General features: G+C 51.9%; 1 protein-coding gene across 5 annotated transcripts; it reads left to right on the top strand.

The window, feature by feature from the left end:
* Positions 1-1295: 1295 nt before the first annotated feature.
* Positions 1296-13048, top strand: LOC143430992 (uncharacterized). 5 transcript variants are annotated; one of them, XM_076907482.1, is made up of 6 exons: positions 1296-1718; positions 1826-2056; positions 6172-6285; positions 9295-9474; positions 11458-11751; positions 12584-13048. In XM_076907482.1, exons 1-6 carry the CDS (start codon positions 1415-1417, stop codon positions 12949-12951), a joined length of 1491 nt encoding a protein of 496 aa, XP_076763597.1. In that variant the 5' UTR covers positions 1296-1414; the 3' UTR covers positions 12952-13048. The 5 variants fall into 5 exon arrangements, with proteins under 5 accessions (XP_076763597.1, XP_076763594.1, XP_076763595.1 ...); XM_076907479.1 differs by having other exon boundaries at positions 9280-9474; XM_076907480.1 differs by having other exon boundaries at positions 6172-6297.
* Positions 13049-13784: the final 736 nt, after the last annotated feature.

The following is a 13784-nucleotide window of genomic DNA, read 5'->3' as shown; positions in this document are numbered from 1 at the left end:
TTAAGCGAGGATCTTAGCCGTCGCCGCGTCGTTCTTTCGGAAGATTCGTAAGGTTCTTCTCGCCTCGTCTGTTGGATCCTCGTCGAACAGTTCAGTGTCTCAATACCACCTCGTCACAGTGACAACTGGTTCGAAAGAATCTCCCATTCGCGTCGAGTGTTCGATCGTCATCCCCCGTGGAAATCGAATCGAGACGCGTCCTCCTCGATCCTCTCTGTGTTCTTAAAAAACGCGATCCGTCGATGATCGACGTCGCTCGTTACAGCCTCCTTTTCTCTAATGAGACGCGATGCGAGTCGCAGTGATTACCGGCGACGCTCTCGCGTCTAAACGATTTCAATTCCTCCGGGTGGTGGATCTGACGCGCGGCGACCCTCGATCCCGCCGGCTGACATTGACAGAACAACGTGGTAACGTGCCACGTGCACTTTGACACGCGGTTGTTACGTGCGTAGGGGTTGGATCCGTCCGTGTGGGGGTTGGCTACCGGCGGGCGTTCTTTTTCCCCTATTTTTTCCGTCCCCACCACCGTGGCCGGTCCAACCCCTCCTGGAACTACCTGGATCCGGTGTGTCAGCCCCGGTGACGTGCGCAAAAATTACTGAATGAACGGTGACGTCACCAGCCGGGCCGCGTGAAAAGTGTGCGAGTCGTTCTTGTCGGTGTCAACCCATCTCGTTTCATCCTCCTCGCTCTCTCTCTCTCTCTCTCTCTCTCTCTCTCTCTTTCTGACTCTTTCTCTCTCTCTTTCACTCCCTCCACGTGCCGTTCACCCTTTTTCCGTATCCGCGCGCCCATCGTCCGCGGCTCGATCACCTCGCAGAGTCCACCGTGTCGTTTTCAGCCCCGATCCAACCGGTCGAAGGGCTCCGCGAGCAAGATAAAGGCCCCCGCGTGCCGTCGTTAAATGGATTAGAAGCGGAAGGGTTGGTCGCATCAGCGACGGTGCTTGGTCCGCCGTCGCCCCTCGCGGCGAACCCTCTTGGGACCAACCCTTCCACTAGACGCTCGCCAGAACCCATTTTTCGATCCGCTTCCGGCTGAACGCGATTTCGCGATCCCCGTCGATCCTCTGCAGACTCTGACCAGGGATTTTGTTGGTTGCAGATAGAGCTGAGGGATCGAGGGTGCTCGTTTTCGAAGAGCAGAGAAAGGATACCGAACGGAATTTGGAGGATCAAACAGTATCAAACTATTGGAATATTCTCAGATACTTGACGGAAGACTTGACGTCGCGAGAAAATTGAGGAGGCACGAGGCGATCTTAGAGAGGCGGAAGGAAGCGTCGAGCCATGTCGAGCCCCGAAGCCTGACCCTCGTAAGTGGGTGAAACCCGCGAGGATCGACGGGAACCCAGAGTAGCTCCAGCGGTGAACCGAATGGAAGGATGTATCATCCGGCGTTCTGACTGCCTATGGATATATTCGGCCGTTGCAACGGCGGCAGTGGCGGAAGCACGGTATCCGGAAGCGGGGCTGGCTCGGTGAGGGGTTCCAGCAACGAGACCAACTGTGGAACTGCGAGTGGTAACAGCGAGAGCGGCGGGACCAGCGACAGGATGCAGTTGACAGGAGCCTCGGCTCCTGGCGCTGCCGCCTCGCCGGAGTCGGGCGTCTCTCCTCTGACCGATGCCTACACCAAGATGACCAGCGACATCCTGGCGGAGAGGACGCTGGGCGACTTTGTCAGCGAGCACCCTGGAGAACTCGTGAGAACAGGTGAGCGCTGCTGGGACTAAGAGGGATCGACGTGGTTCCTTTTAAAGCAACGTCGAGAGATGGAACGTCCTTGATTCGTAATCTCTCAAAAGTGACTCCTATTTCAGGGTCACCGCACCTGGTCTGCAGCGTTCTGCCGGCGCACTGGCGGTCGAACAAGACGCTTCCGGTCGCGTTCAAAGTGGTGGCCCTTGGCGAGGTCGGCGATGGCACTTTGGTCACTGTTCGTGCTGGTAACGACGAGAACTGCTGTGCTGAGCTGAGAAACTCGACTGCCCTGATGAAGAACCAGGTGGCTAAGTTCAACGATCTGAGGTTCGTCGGGAGGAGCGGAAGGGGTGAGTGTGTTTAATCAGCCGGAACTTTCGTCAAAGTTCTCCTCCTCGCGTTCTGATTTTCAAGCAACGCGTTAATCGTCGACGAAATTTTAATGGAAATTTAATAACGCACTCTCGAAAAATGACATCTTCGCCCCTTGATACTCGCTCGCGAGACAGTCAAACGGTCTCCTGCCGCGGAATAAACAGGAGTCTCGCGAAATTAACTCTCCGTCGCGACCCCTTTCCGCCTCCATTCACGAAACTCGAAAGTTGTCCCGCGCGTTGACAGCAAGAAAATCATCCACGGAGGGGAAGCGAGGAAATCAAAGAATTGGACCGCGTAGTAAGGGTAGGTCGCGGACGTCTTCGTCGTGGGCCACCCTCGTTTTTCCTCGTCGAGAAAGAGTGTCTGGGAACCCTCGAGGTGACGGTGGAGGGAGGGGGTGGGTCTCGAAAATTGGACGTTTCGCAGGGGTTGCAGCCACGGCGTTGATTGGCGTGCCAGCCGAATTCGTGGAGACGACGACGTCTTGGGGTGGGTAATGGGTTTTATTTGTCCGCACCGCCGCCGAGCAAGCTCCTCTTTACTTTCCTTCTTCGTTGTCTCGCCTTCGGGAACAGCGCTCGTTCGTTCACGGCGGAACGATGGGACGGGCTGATAGAAGGAGCCGACGCCCTTGGAAAACAGGGGCTGCTGATATTAATTGAGGTTTCACTTGGATTTTAATTAACATCATCAGGGCTGTTTCGCGCCTGACGATTAGCTCGTTCATCGCGACCCACTTTTCCGTGGACACCCCCTCTTTGTCTGTGAATCTTTTATTTTAGTTCTGCTGTTTCTTCTCGAAGAGAGGAGGACATTTTTAATTTGTATCGTATTCGACGGTGCAGAGGATCGAATAGTTCGGCTAGAGGGAGGATTAGGGGTTCGGAAATCATGAAATACCCGAATTTTCTATCCTATCGTCTACGAAGGGTGGTAAATCCGCCCTCGAGCTCGCAGGAACGCGTCAGTCATTTGTCTGGGATTAGCTCTCAATTGTTTTCGCCGAGCGCGGAATTAACATAAGCTAGGATGAAGAATGTAAGAGAAGTGTCTCTCGTCAGGATTCCTGCGACTCCCCGGCTCCTTGAATATTCCCTGGATAGGACCGATTCGCGACGAACTCCACGGCTCGAATCCCTAATGATCCCAGCGTTTATCGAACTCGAAAACATTCCACCCCTTCTGCATTCTGCTCCGTGTTCTATCTCGAAAAGAATTTGGAACATTTATCTTTATGATTGCAAAGTGGCAACGAATTGTTTTGAATTTTTCCAACTCTCGAAGTCGTCGATCTCTCGACATCCGTGCGATAGCAATGAAAATGATCTCAGCTTGACAGGTAGAGATAGGTTTGGCTGCGACGACGAGCAAACTTGAAGGACGCCCGTCCGCTCGCAGGGCTGAAACTATAAGCGCCCAAATGATCTATCTCGTTATAAGGCTTAGGGTTGAAGGGGGTGGAAACGATCCAGACTTTGCCGCGTTGGAAGCTGGCATTACAGAGGAACGTGCGGGAACGGGGCCATGGCTTATCGTCGATATTACAAGGCTCTTGGGTAACGCGCTCGGTTCTCCGCGAACCGAGATCACTTTTTGGGCGCAGCACGGCGAAGCGTTGAACCACGCTGCTTTCGAGTGTCGCGTTTCCTCGCGGAATCCCTCGATTTTTATCACCCCGTTAAACGACGGCGTAATGACGCGCGAGAGTTGGAAATTTATCCTCGACTACTTTATTTCCGCATCGACTAATTGAACGGAATATCTCTTGTAAGGGGGTGGCTAACGCGCGACAAACATAACTGGCGCAACATTAATCCCCTCGAGCGCTCGATCGTTATTAACAATAGCGCCTTCGCGCGGGGCAGTAATTTTTCGAGGGCAAACAACCGAAAGCGATGAAAATGATTCGCGCTCCGCAAATATCAACGCGCGATATTTACACGTTCGCGAGCGCCGGATCGTTTCCAACATCCACGTTTTAACGTCTTCCATCTCGCATTCCGCGGCTAACCGAATTAACAGCGAGGTGGAAAATATTCCAACCAATTTACCAAAATTTTTAATTAATTCCCGTTCCCCGCGGGATTATATCTGAGCGTCGCGCGCGCGTTTCCATCGAGATTTCAGGTTAGCACCCATTGTTCCGTCCGCGGTGTGGGTGTCAGGAATATTTCGGACGTGGGTGACGACGATATTCGAGGCGAAAGTCGGCCGGTTCTCGCTGACGGCAGTTCATCCTGACCATAATCAATTCGTTATCAGCGCAGAATAGCGCATTTGCGATTCGTTTGGCGAAAATTGAAATTAATTAATTGGCTCGACAACGGCCCCGCGACAGCCTACGCCTGCCAGCGAGCGTTGTGTACACGTGCCGGTCCGTATTTTCCCGGAGAATCGTATGCTAACGAGCATTATCAGGGAATCGATCTCGATGCACTTCCGCTCGTCTCTCTCTCTCTCTCTCTCTCTCTCTCTCTCTCTCTCTCACTCTATCTCGTTTCATTCGCACCCGGTGCCAATTCAATTAGGCCCTTTAATATTCGTCATATTCGACCGCCTACGCGTTCGCGATCGTTCTCCACTTTCGATTGCGCTATCGTTAACTCTGAACCCTGTATTCCGTCGAGAGGAACACTGGATACCTTGCCATGCATCGCTGTCGTAATTTCTTCGCTCTGGATTCTTGTCGAACGAGTTGGAAAAGATTGCTGTTCGAAGGAGGCTCGAGGGATCGCGTTATTGGGGTGGGTTTTAATGGTTCCGCGGCGACTGGCACGGAGGGTGATACGTACGTGTGCCTAACCGACTCCAGCAATGGGCGAAAAGGTTCACCAGGCCATGGTGGATGCCGTGACTTGCAACTAACTGACGGGATCCCTCGTTGGGAAACGAGAAGCTCGCGTGGTGAACCACCGTGTGGCCACGCTCGACACTCGCCATTATTCCCCCGGTGCTCCACCCCTTTCTTTTCGCCTTTCGTTCCTGGTAATCTTACAGAAACCGAGAACCACGACTTTCGCTAGTTTCAGAATATTCTACCGTTCGAAATTCGGTTTTCGTTCGCGTGCAATTATTTTGCAATCTTTCTACATACCTTAAGTAGAAGTTTAACTAACGTGACGCGACGGTTTTGGAAACCAAAGATTTAGTTTCAAACTCGATTCGCTTCTCTTATTTTCTCTCTCTGGTTCGATAAAGCGACACGGGTTATTCAGAAGCGTGCATGATAATAGTGATCCGTTTTCAGAACGACGTAGAGCCAGGAGGGGCGATACAGAGAAAGAGCCACGCGATCAGCGATTCACCCGGGGGTGAGAACCGATGAGGGCGAGAGAAAGAGTGAAAGAGGGTACACGTGGAATTGTGGTGAACCTCTGCGTGTGCAACCACCGTGTTCCGCGTGCCGCCGCTTTTTCTCCTCCTTTTTTTTTCTACGCGACATTGTCCCCTCTTTAACGATCGTTTCATCGAAACATCCCTCGCGCGTACACCAACGCCACCGACATCGCATCGAAGTTAATCGACCGATTAATAATTCCATCGTCGAACGTTGACATCGTCCCAAAATTAGAATCATTCGTTTACCCGTGAAAAGTCTTTACCAGGCTGTCCAGTGTTTGAATTTAAAATGAAAATTAAGACGACCATCGAGAAGTGGATCCGCGAAATCCTCTTAAACTTTGACTGGACGTGGAAAAAGGGTCGTTCTTGGACGTCACGCCCCTAATAGGCTTTTTAACATAACCGGAAGCAGCCAACCCCGCGGGTCGGTCGCGTCGGCTGGCCACCGTCACCGTCCGCAACGCCCTCGATACATTACCGACGGTTAATTCGGTTACCAACGAGTTTCGTCGGGCCAGCCGCATTCACAAACTTCCACTCCACTCTGTGACGGTTTTAAAAAATAGCGAAGCTCGCTATTTTCTCTATAGAATCGGACTTGGAGCGTGTCAGGTTCGTTTAGAGGATCGATCGAGTCACTTGAACTCGTGGCGCTCGAATTCGAGCAATTTTTCGCACATCTTGGGTAGATTCGATGACCGATACTCGTGGTTGAAGTTTTTTTCCCATTTTGGGCATGTTTCAGGGAAGAGCTTCACGTTGACAATCACCGTGTCCACCACACCCCCTCAAGTGGCCACTTACACGAAGGCCATCAAAGTGACCGTGGACGGGCCGCGGGAACCGCGTTCCAAGACCAGTGAGTATCACTGTAAGCATTGCTGTTCCTTATTTATCATTTATACTACATTTTACCAGCGCTTAGAATTAGCGAACGTATCTTAAGTACACTCACGAACCCATTGGGATTATCATTTCTCGAGCTACACTCGACATCGTCCAGGGTTTCTCTCTTTTCGCTGCTTTTCTTGCTGTGAAGATCGAATAAATTAAAAATTTGTTGCATTAATGATCGAACCATTAAATTTCAACGTCTCTCGCAAAGATTAGCCGGATTTCAACCAGGGGTTGAAGAGCAGCCATTTTCCAAGAAGAATTCGCAGCACTCGCGGCACAGTTCGGTTACTAAAAAATCGTCGAGGGTCCAACGCGGTTCGCGTAACTACTCGGGGCTGCTTTAGCCGCAGAGTCGAAATGGCCCTGGGCGCGCGTGCGGTTCCCTCGCCGGGCTAAGTTTCGCGCAATTGCCATTATTTATAACCGCGGCCGGCCGCCATAACATTGATAAAGGGCTGCGGCGTTTAGCCGCGGATATATTGTGCGACGCCTACCAAGTTTCTCGTCTCCGACAGGGGGTGGCCAGCGCCTCCGCGAACGCCACCTTCCAGACGCACAATTACCCGACCCTGAAACCCCCACGGTTATTTCGCGGCGACGTCGTTCGCGTCGAAAACGTCTCCCAGACTCGGTTACGAAATTTACCGCCTCCAACGATTGGCGAATCCACGCACAGACGCGACGCGTCGAAGGGAGCGGACGCTTGGGTGCTGATGGGTGTTTCTTCGTTCAACTTCAACTGGTTATGGTCAGATACTTGTGGGGATGCACTCGTCGGGTGTTCGAAAATAACCGGTTCGTATTCAGATTCTTGGTGGATCGCGATCACATCCGGTCGTCTGCCTGGCCCACCCACGATATCCTCGTAAAAGTCACTTCGTTGGAAAGTGCACGCAAAGTTCCTCGACGACACGGATATGGAGAAATTTTTATCTGACGTTTTAGTTTTCTTCTTCACGGCGATGGCCTATATTTTAATGGAGTAGGCGGCGCGTAGCGTGTTCCGAAAAGGGGCGTTTTCGGAAGAATAAAGGGACGCGGCGCGAGATGAAAGGGTTACGAGTTGTGGGTGGTCGATCGAGGTTTCTTTAAACTGCCGCTTCCTCGTCTTTGACATGCACCCTAATTTTATTACGCCTACATCCTCCGGGACCATCGCGACGCGGACTGAATATAAGAGACGGCGTTAACCCTTTCCGATTCTATTTCTTAAATTAGTTAATTAGAGCCTGGAGCCTCTCCCCTAGCTTTTAATCCAATCTATTTTGTCATCTCGAAGAAATCAGCGTTTATTTCATTGACGATCGTCGCAGAATGATTCGAAGACGAATAAAGACCATTTAGCGGCTGTCGATCGGTAGGAAAAGGGTTGCAAACAAGTTTCGCGAGTCGAGCCGTGAATCATGGACCCTTCTTTCACTTAGCCAGCAATAAATCAGCCCTATGAATTCTATTCGGTAGAAACTCGTGCTCGCAGAGACGGAGGATGAGGTCCGTTCGAACGGGAGCGGGCGCCGCTCGAGGGTCGTAATTAATTAAACAAGCAATTCATTACACATTCTACCCTCGTCCCGTAGCCAAAGGTGGCCGCCGCAGAAAGAGGACGCGGGGCCAAGGAAATTGATCGAGAGAGCGGGATGCCTCCGGGCGGAAGTTGGAAACCCCCGAAATCCCGAGTTGCACGGGCACATGCACACGTACGTAGACGGAGCGGATCCGCTTTTGTTAGAAAACGGCCGGCTCGAAAATGGCCGCGCGTCGTCTACGATCGAGGGGCGACGCGGAGGACGAGACGAGCAGGAGCTGTCGCTGCCAGCTGCTAACACTCGTGAAATTCCCTGGCAGTCACTCGCGATCTGCGCGCGTAAAGGGGTCGTCCGATGAAATCGATAGCAACGAGGCTGAAGAAGGTCCGAGTCGTTCGCGAGAAGTCATCCTTAACTCGTTTACAAAAAAAAAAAAAATGGAAGAACCTTACCAAGAACGTACTACGAAGAAGCGAATTTCCATCTTTCGATGGTCAAAATTGCGGATTCCTGCGAAACGTTTGACGTAAGGAAGCGGTTAGAGAATTTCTTTCGACGGAGGAAGGAACGTACTCGCACGGTCGGTCGTTTAACGATAGATCTCGTTAGCCCCGGTCCATATTCCGGCGTCGCGTCCCCATTGTGTCCCCAGGATCGGGCAGCGTACCCTATTCAGCAAACCGGCGGGAATTTCGGGTCGCCGAGTTAGAATTAGGGCTTCGATTGGATTATCAGGACGACGTGGGGTCTCTCTCTCGCTCTCTCCATTCCCTCCTGGCTTTGGTCTCCAGTGCTTTCTCCCGGTGGCGCGTAGATTTCGACGGTCCACGTAGGGAGGCCTGGTCCACGTGTGGTGCGGACTGGCCTAGCTTAACCCGACCGGGGCTGCCCGCTGCAGGACTCGTCAGATAGGACACGCTCGCCTGTTGGGACGTCTTTAATTGGGTTGGCGACACCGTACCCGGGAAATAAAACGAATCGCTGCCTCTCGACGTGTCTCCGCCGCCTCCCTCTTCGCCGCTTGCGCTTCGAACCGTCGCTCTCGTGCAAGATGACCAGGACGAAATAAAACCAGAATTACGGGGACCATCGATCGAAGATCCGGCTCCCTTGGGATCTTCCTCTCCGTTCGCTGAACTTCGTTACACTGCTGCTGGTTGCGTTTGCGGCTGGAGATCGCTTCTCTGTTCACTCAGGGTGTAAACGATGTTCACTCTTTTCGTGTGATTATTTGAGTAGCGATTTGTTAATGCAACAAATGTATAGTCGATGAGTCAACGAAAGGCTTGAGAAGTTACGAGAAAGATCGAACAGCAAGATAAGTTGTTCCCTCTGAGGGAATTTTGTCGAACGAAGGAGTGGTAAACGGCGGCGAGGGTGATTGATGCAGGTACCGGAAGTCCAGTGGACAGGCGCACGGTTGATCGCAGTGTTGTCTCTTTTAGGGCAGCAGCAGCAGTTCCACGCGTTCGCGTTCGCCTCGCAAAGGGGTGGCCCGTTTTTCGCCTCGCCCCTGGTGGACCCTTTGCAACCCTTGCCGAATCCCCTTCAACCGCTGCCGAATCCGCTGCAGCCGCGGGACCCGCTGTCCTCTTTCAGGCACGCGATGCCAGGCAACTGTCAGAGTAAGTATTCGAATCTGCTTATCTGCATGATGAATGTTGCTCGAATCTAACTCGGATATGTCGCTTTCTTTTCTGCCCGCCAGCTGATTGCTCGGTGCGAGTTCAGTGTCTGCGCTTGTCACTTGCCTGGATCTCTTTTTTAAATGTCAGTCGAAGGATGTGATTCGCACTAGGTTTCGCTTCAAACGCAGAGATCTCAGATGAGAATTTTTTCGAAAAGCTTCCTCTCTCCACGCGTAAAACGCGATATTCGTTTTCGAAAACGGAAGTTCATCGGCTGGGAATATTTCCAAGCAAACGTCACGCCACCCTCCTGGTCTCGGTTCTAGCCAGGAAGAGAGCAAGAGAGAGAGAGAGAGAGAGGGGAAGAGAAAGGTTTAGGCTCGCGAGAGCTAGCTTCTCGACTCCAGAGGCAGAAACCGCAAGCCTGTTCAAAGCTAGATTAAATATTATATTAAAGGGGTTGCCACGGGAGCGGCGGTGGCCGCGTCGGGGGTGGCTCCTCGTTTCGAGCCGCTAACCAGCGCGTTCTCTCTACGTTTGCGACCGGATTCGCGAACTCTCGCGAGCTACCACGGTTCCATATCCCTTTCGCCTCAGATTTTTTCTCGAGAAACTGCAGGCCTCGAGGACGACGCTTTGATAATCGTAAGATTCTCGCGCTTTGTCCGCGGACTCGCTCTCTTCTCGCGGGGGAAATCGCAGGGGGAGTGGAACGAGAGCAGATTTAATGAGTCGCCTTCAGGCTCGAACGCGATAACGCGGAAAATTCCCCGATAAAGTATCCAAGCATGCCGGGTATTTCCTTTATTAACTTTTTTCCCGCGCATCGGACATCGATAATTCGCGTTAAGCGTCTCCCGGCCGCCATCGACGCTGCCCATCTTTGCCGCAGATTTCGTCGCATCCCTCGATCGACGCGTTCCATCGAGAATCTTGTTGTCAGACTCTCCGTGAAGCATAACAAATTTGTCGCATTACGAAAAATAATTCTCGCGAACGAGGAAACCGTGAAATCAGCGACGCGTTAATCAAAGCTTTTTCTTAAGTCGCGATATCGGCCGGAGGGTGAGACTCGCCCACCCCCTGTCCGGTGAAAATTGAACGAACGACGTGAAAGCACGCTGGCTTGCACTATTTAGGGTTAGGCTCTCGTCAACGACGGCTCAGCGGCGCTGCTCGGTCTCCCGGTTATTTGAGTTGGCCGGAGGTACGCGGGGGATGACCAACCCTTTGATCTCGAACGCGCCCGCCATCCCTATCGTTTTCTGTCCGGCTGCGCCCTCCCTGCTTCCCGCCTTCGACCCTGTGTATAACTCATTGGAAAATCTATCGGGGATGCTGCCTATACGCCGCAGAAATAAATTCAGCCACGGATCGGGGGTGGAAAAGTAGCTCGTCGAGCCCCTGTACGGGGTCTGTTCTACAAGAATCTGCCCGCAGTAGCAACGAAAATTGTCGCTGCGAGCATAATATCTGCCTTAAACCCCCTGAATTTAATAATTTGGTATATAGACAACAGTTTGTTCGCTTTGTATATTTACGTAGACAGACTCTGCATTTTGATTCGTATCGCATCGCATCGATTTTTTGTTGCCCATTTCCCAGCCGCAGGTTAAGCTTGGCTTTAATCGCCTTTGCGTACGTTTTCTGCGGCAACGAGAAACTGCGTCCGCTTATGGCTTTGCTTTTGCTAGTTGGTTACACGCTCTGTTGGCTTGCCGCTTTCCATGTGCTGTCTTCCGTCTCGCTTTTATCCGATCGCCCTCTTCAAACCAATTTCCATTTGTACACTCTCCCCTTTGATATTTTAACCACGATCATTAATTAACATCGCCAGCTGAAACGTTTCTCTCGACGAATCTCGGACGATGTGCGAAATTTCCCTTCTTGCGCATCGACCCTGATTTTATCGAAACGCCGCCGACAGACAAACACGCAACGTCTTCGATTCTGATAAACGAACGAGCACGATCTCTTCAGACATGTCCCAGTTCGGTCTGACTGCGAGCAATTCGTGGGGATACGGAAGCACGGCTGGCTACGCTGGCTACCTTCCTGGGCCTTTGTCGTCGTGCGCGGCACAGGCGTCGTTTCCACCCCCGCCGCCGCCACCCCCGCCACCGCCGCCGCCTTCATCCGCGTTGGCGTCTTTCGCGGGCACCGCGTCCATGAACACGCCGACGGCGCCCGATTCGACGGCGGGGTCCGCTGTCACTTCCGGTACCGGTGCGGGATCCACGGCGCAGCAGGATGCGTTCTCAGCGGTGTCTTCCTGTAAGTTTCTCTCTCTCTCTGTCTGTGTCTGACACTTGCTACCATTTTCCACGCTTCTCCTTCGTCCATCCTCGTCCACTCAGCTCCATCATCGTCATTGGTTACGCACGACTCGCTTCTAAACTCGTTGCAATCTTGGGGTAGGCTTCAAACCATTTTGGTGCGAAGTTCTGAATGAAAAATTATTTTTACCGTTCGCCATGAAGATAGAGGGGATCGTGAGCTTTAAAATGCATTTCGTTTCGCGTCGATCGGTTCATTGGTTACAGAGATACAGGGCTTGAAAGTTGACGCGCGCCGCGCTGACTCGCGAGCGAATTTATGAATGGGCCAGTCATCGCCGTGACCCACATTTTTTCCTGGAAATGCGTACGCACGATAGTAATAGTAAAAAACATGGCCGACTTAGCCCGCCCACTCAGTCAATGCGCGCGGCGCGAGCGAGAGGACCGAATCCATGCGAGAAGGACCGATAGAGAGAAATATTAAAAATGATCGTACTCTTTGGACGTCCGTATCTCTGGAACCAGTTATCCGATCGACGCGAAACAAAAACTAGCTTATAGGGGATGGTTCAACGTTTCTAATGACATAAGATTCCTTGAATAATCTTTGTTAGTTTTGCAGTAATAATTTTCCAAACTTCGAAAATCTTTTCTATGGATTTATTGGGGGGTTTCAAAACATATCGTGAAAAGTGCTCGAAAAACAATTCCATTCAGCATCGTGACACGCGTGATCGTCTCCAATATTCCCGCTGCACGTTCCATCCCTCACTGGCCACCGATTCCTCCTTGGAGCGGCGCAAGATTCCTCTAAAACGCAACAGCAGCTTTCTGTTTTCGCCACGAAACAGTGGTCCCGGACTCGACGACGACGGGCCAGTCGGACCCGTTGGACCCGCTGAGCACCCTGATGTCCGGGACGCCCAGCCAGAGGTACCAGGACTACGTGTCGCCCAGGTCCCTCTCGACGGACTCGAGCACCACGGAGAGTCCCGTGCACGAGGAGCAGGGTTTTGGCCAGAACTACGGCAACTACTTCCCGACGCCAGGCGTGCTGCCCAGCATCCTCTACTCCCAGCTGTACGGGAACCAGTTCCAGAACTCGGAGAGCCCCGAGCAGAGAGCAGTGGCGGACAGTTGCAGCGTGAGACAGGAAGAGGTCAGACCGGACAACAACGTCTGGAGGCCGTACTGAGACCCGAGCGACTCGTTCACGACGAACGAGCACCTCTTGTAGGACATTCGACATGTCGCTGGACGATTACGTGTTATCGAGATGAGCAAACTGTGATCGATGGTGTGGGGAAGAGAGAGAAAGAGAGAGAGAGAGAGCGAGACGTGTTTCTGAGGCTCGAACGAACGAAACTACTGGCTACTAGTGGGCATTAAATTACGAACGAACAATCAATGGACGTGTTCGAGACGTGTTCGTGGGAGGAAGCTGGCGACGAAGTCAGACGGATCTGTTTCTTCCTTGTGCGTTTCTGTTTTTTTTTTTTTTTTTTTTTCATTCGTTCTCTTTCCGACGGTTGTGTCTCTCAACGAATCTGTAGGAACGGGGCTGATTTGTAATTTAACGGGCGAGGTAGAGAGTGTAAAGGCTAGCTGAGTGTGCGATGAGCGAACGAGCGAACGTGCTGATGGCCCCTCGGTGATGGTGACGATGATCGTGGTGTATATAGGATACTGTACATAGATAGAACATTGTCGTTTCATCGAGTCATTCATCACTGTCGACGGACTGCGCGACGTGTGACGAGTCGTCACGGGGTGTCTGGGGGATGCTGGGTCGAACCTTGGTTCGCGGTGTGCTTCGCTGGTCTTGGCAATCAGAATTATGCGAATCAGTTGCATCCTATTCTCTTCTCGATCAACTATGTTTTGATTAAACAAACTTTAAAAAAAAAGAAATTAGTGAGAAAGTGTATAAATTGCAAGGAAAAGAAAAATGGTACGAGTGACTTTCTTTTTTAAATATTTCTAAGCATTCAAGTTCCCTTGTTTTGTTATTCGCGTACGCACAAATTG

The sequence above is a fragment of the Xylocopa sonorina genome, chromosome 16 (assembly GCF_050948175.1).
Source record: "Xylocopa sonorina isolate GNS202 chromosome 16, iyXylSono1_principal, whole genome shotgun sequence".
Classification (NCBI taxonomy): Eukaryota; Metazoa; Arthropoda; class Insecta; order Hymenoptera; family Apidae; genus Xylocopa; species Xylocopa sonorina.
The sequence above is the reverse complement of the archived record's forward strand: the minus strand, read 5'-3'. Positions and strand labels throughout refer to the sequence as shown.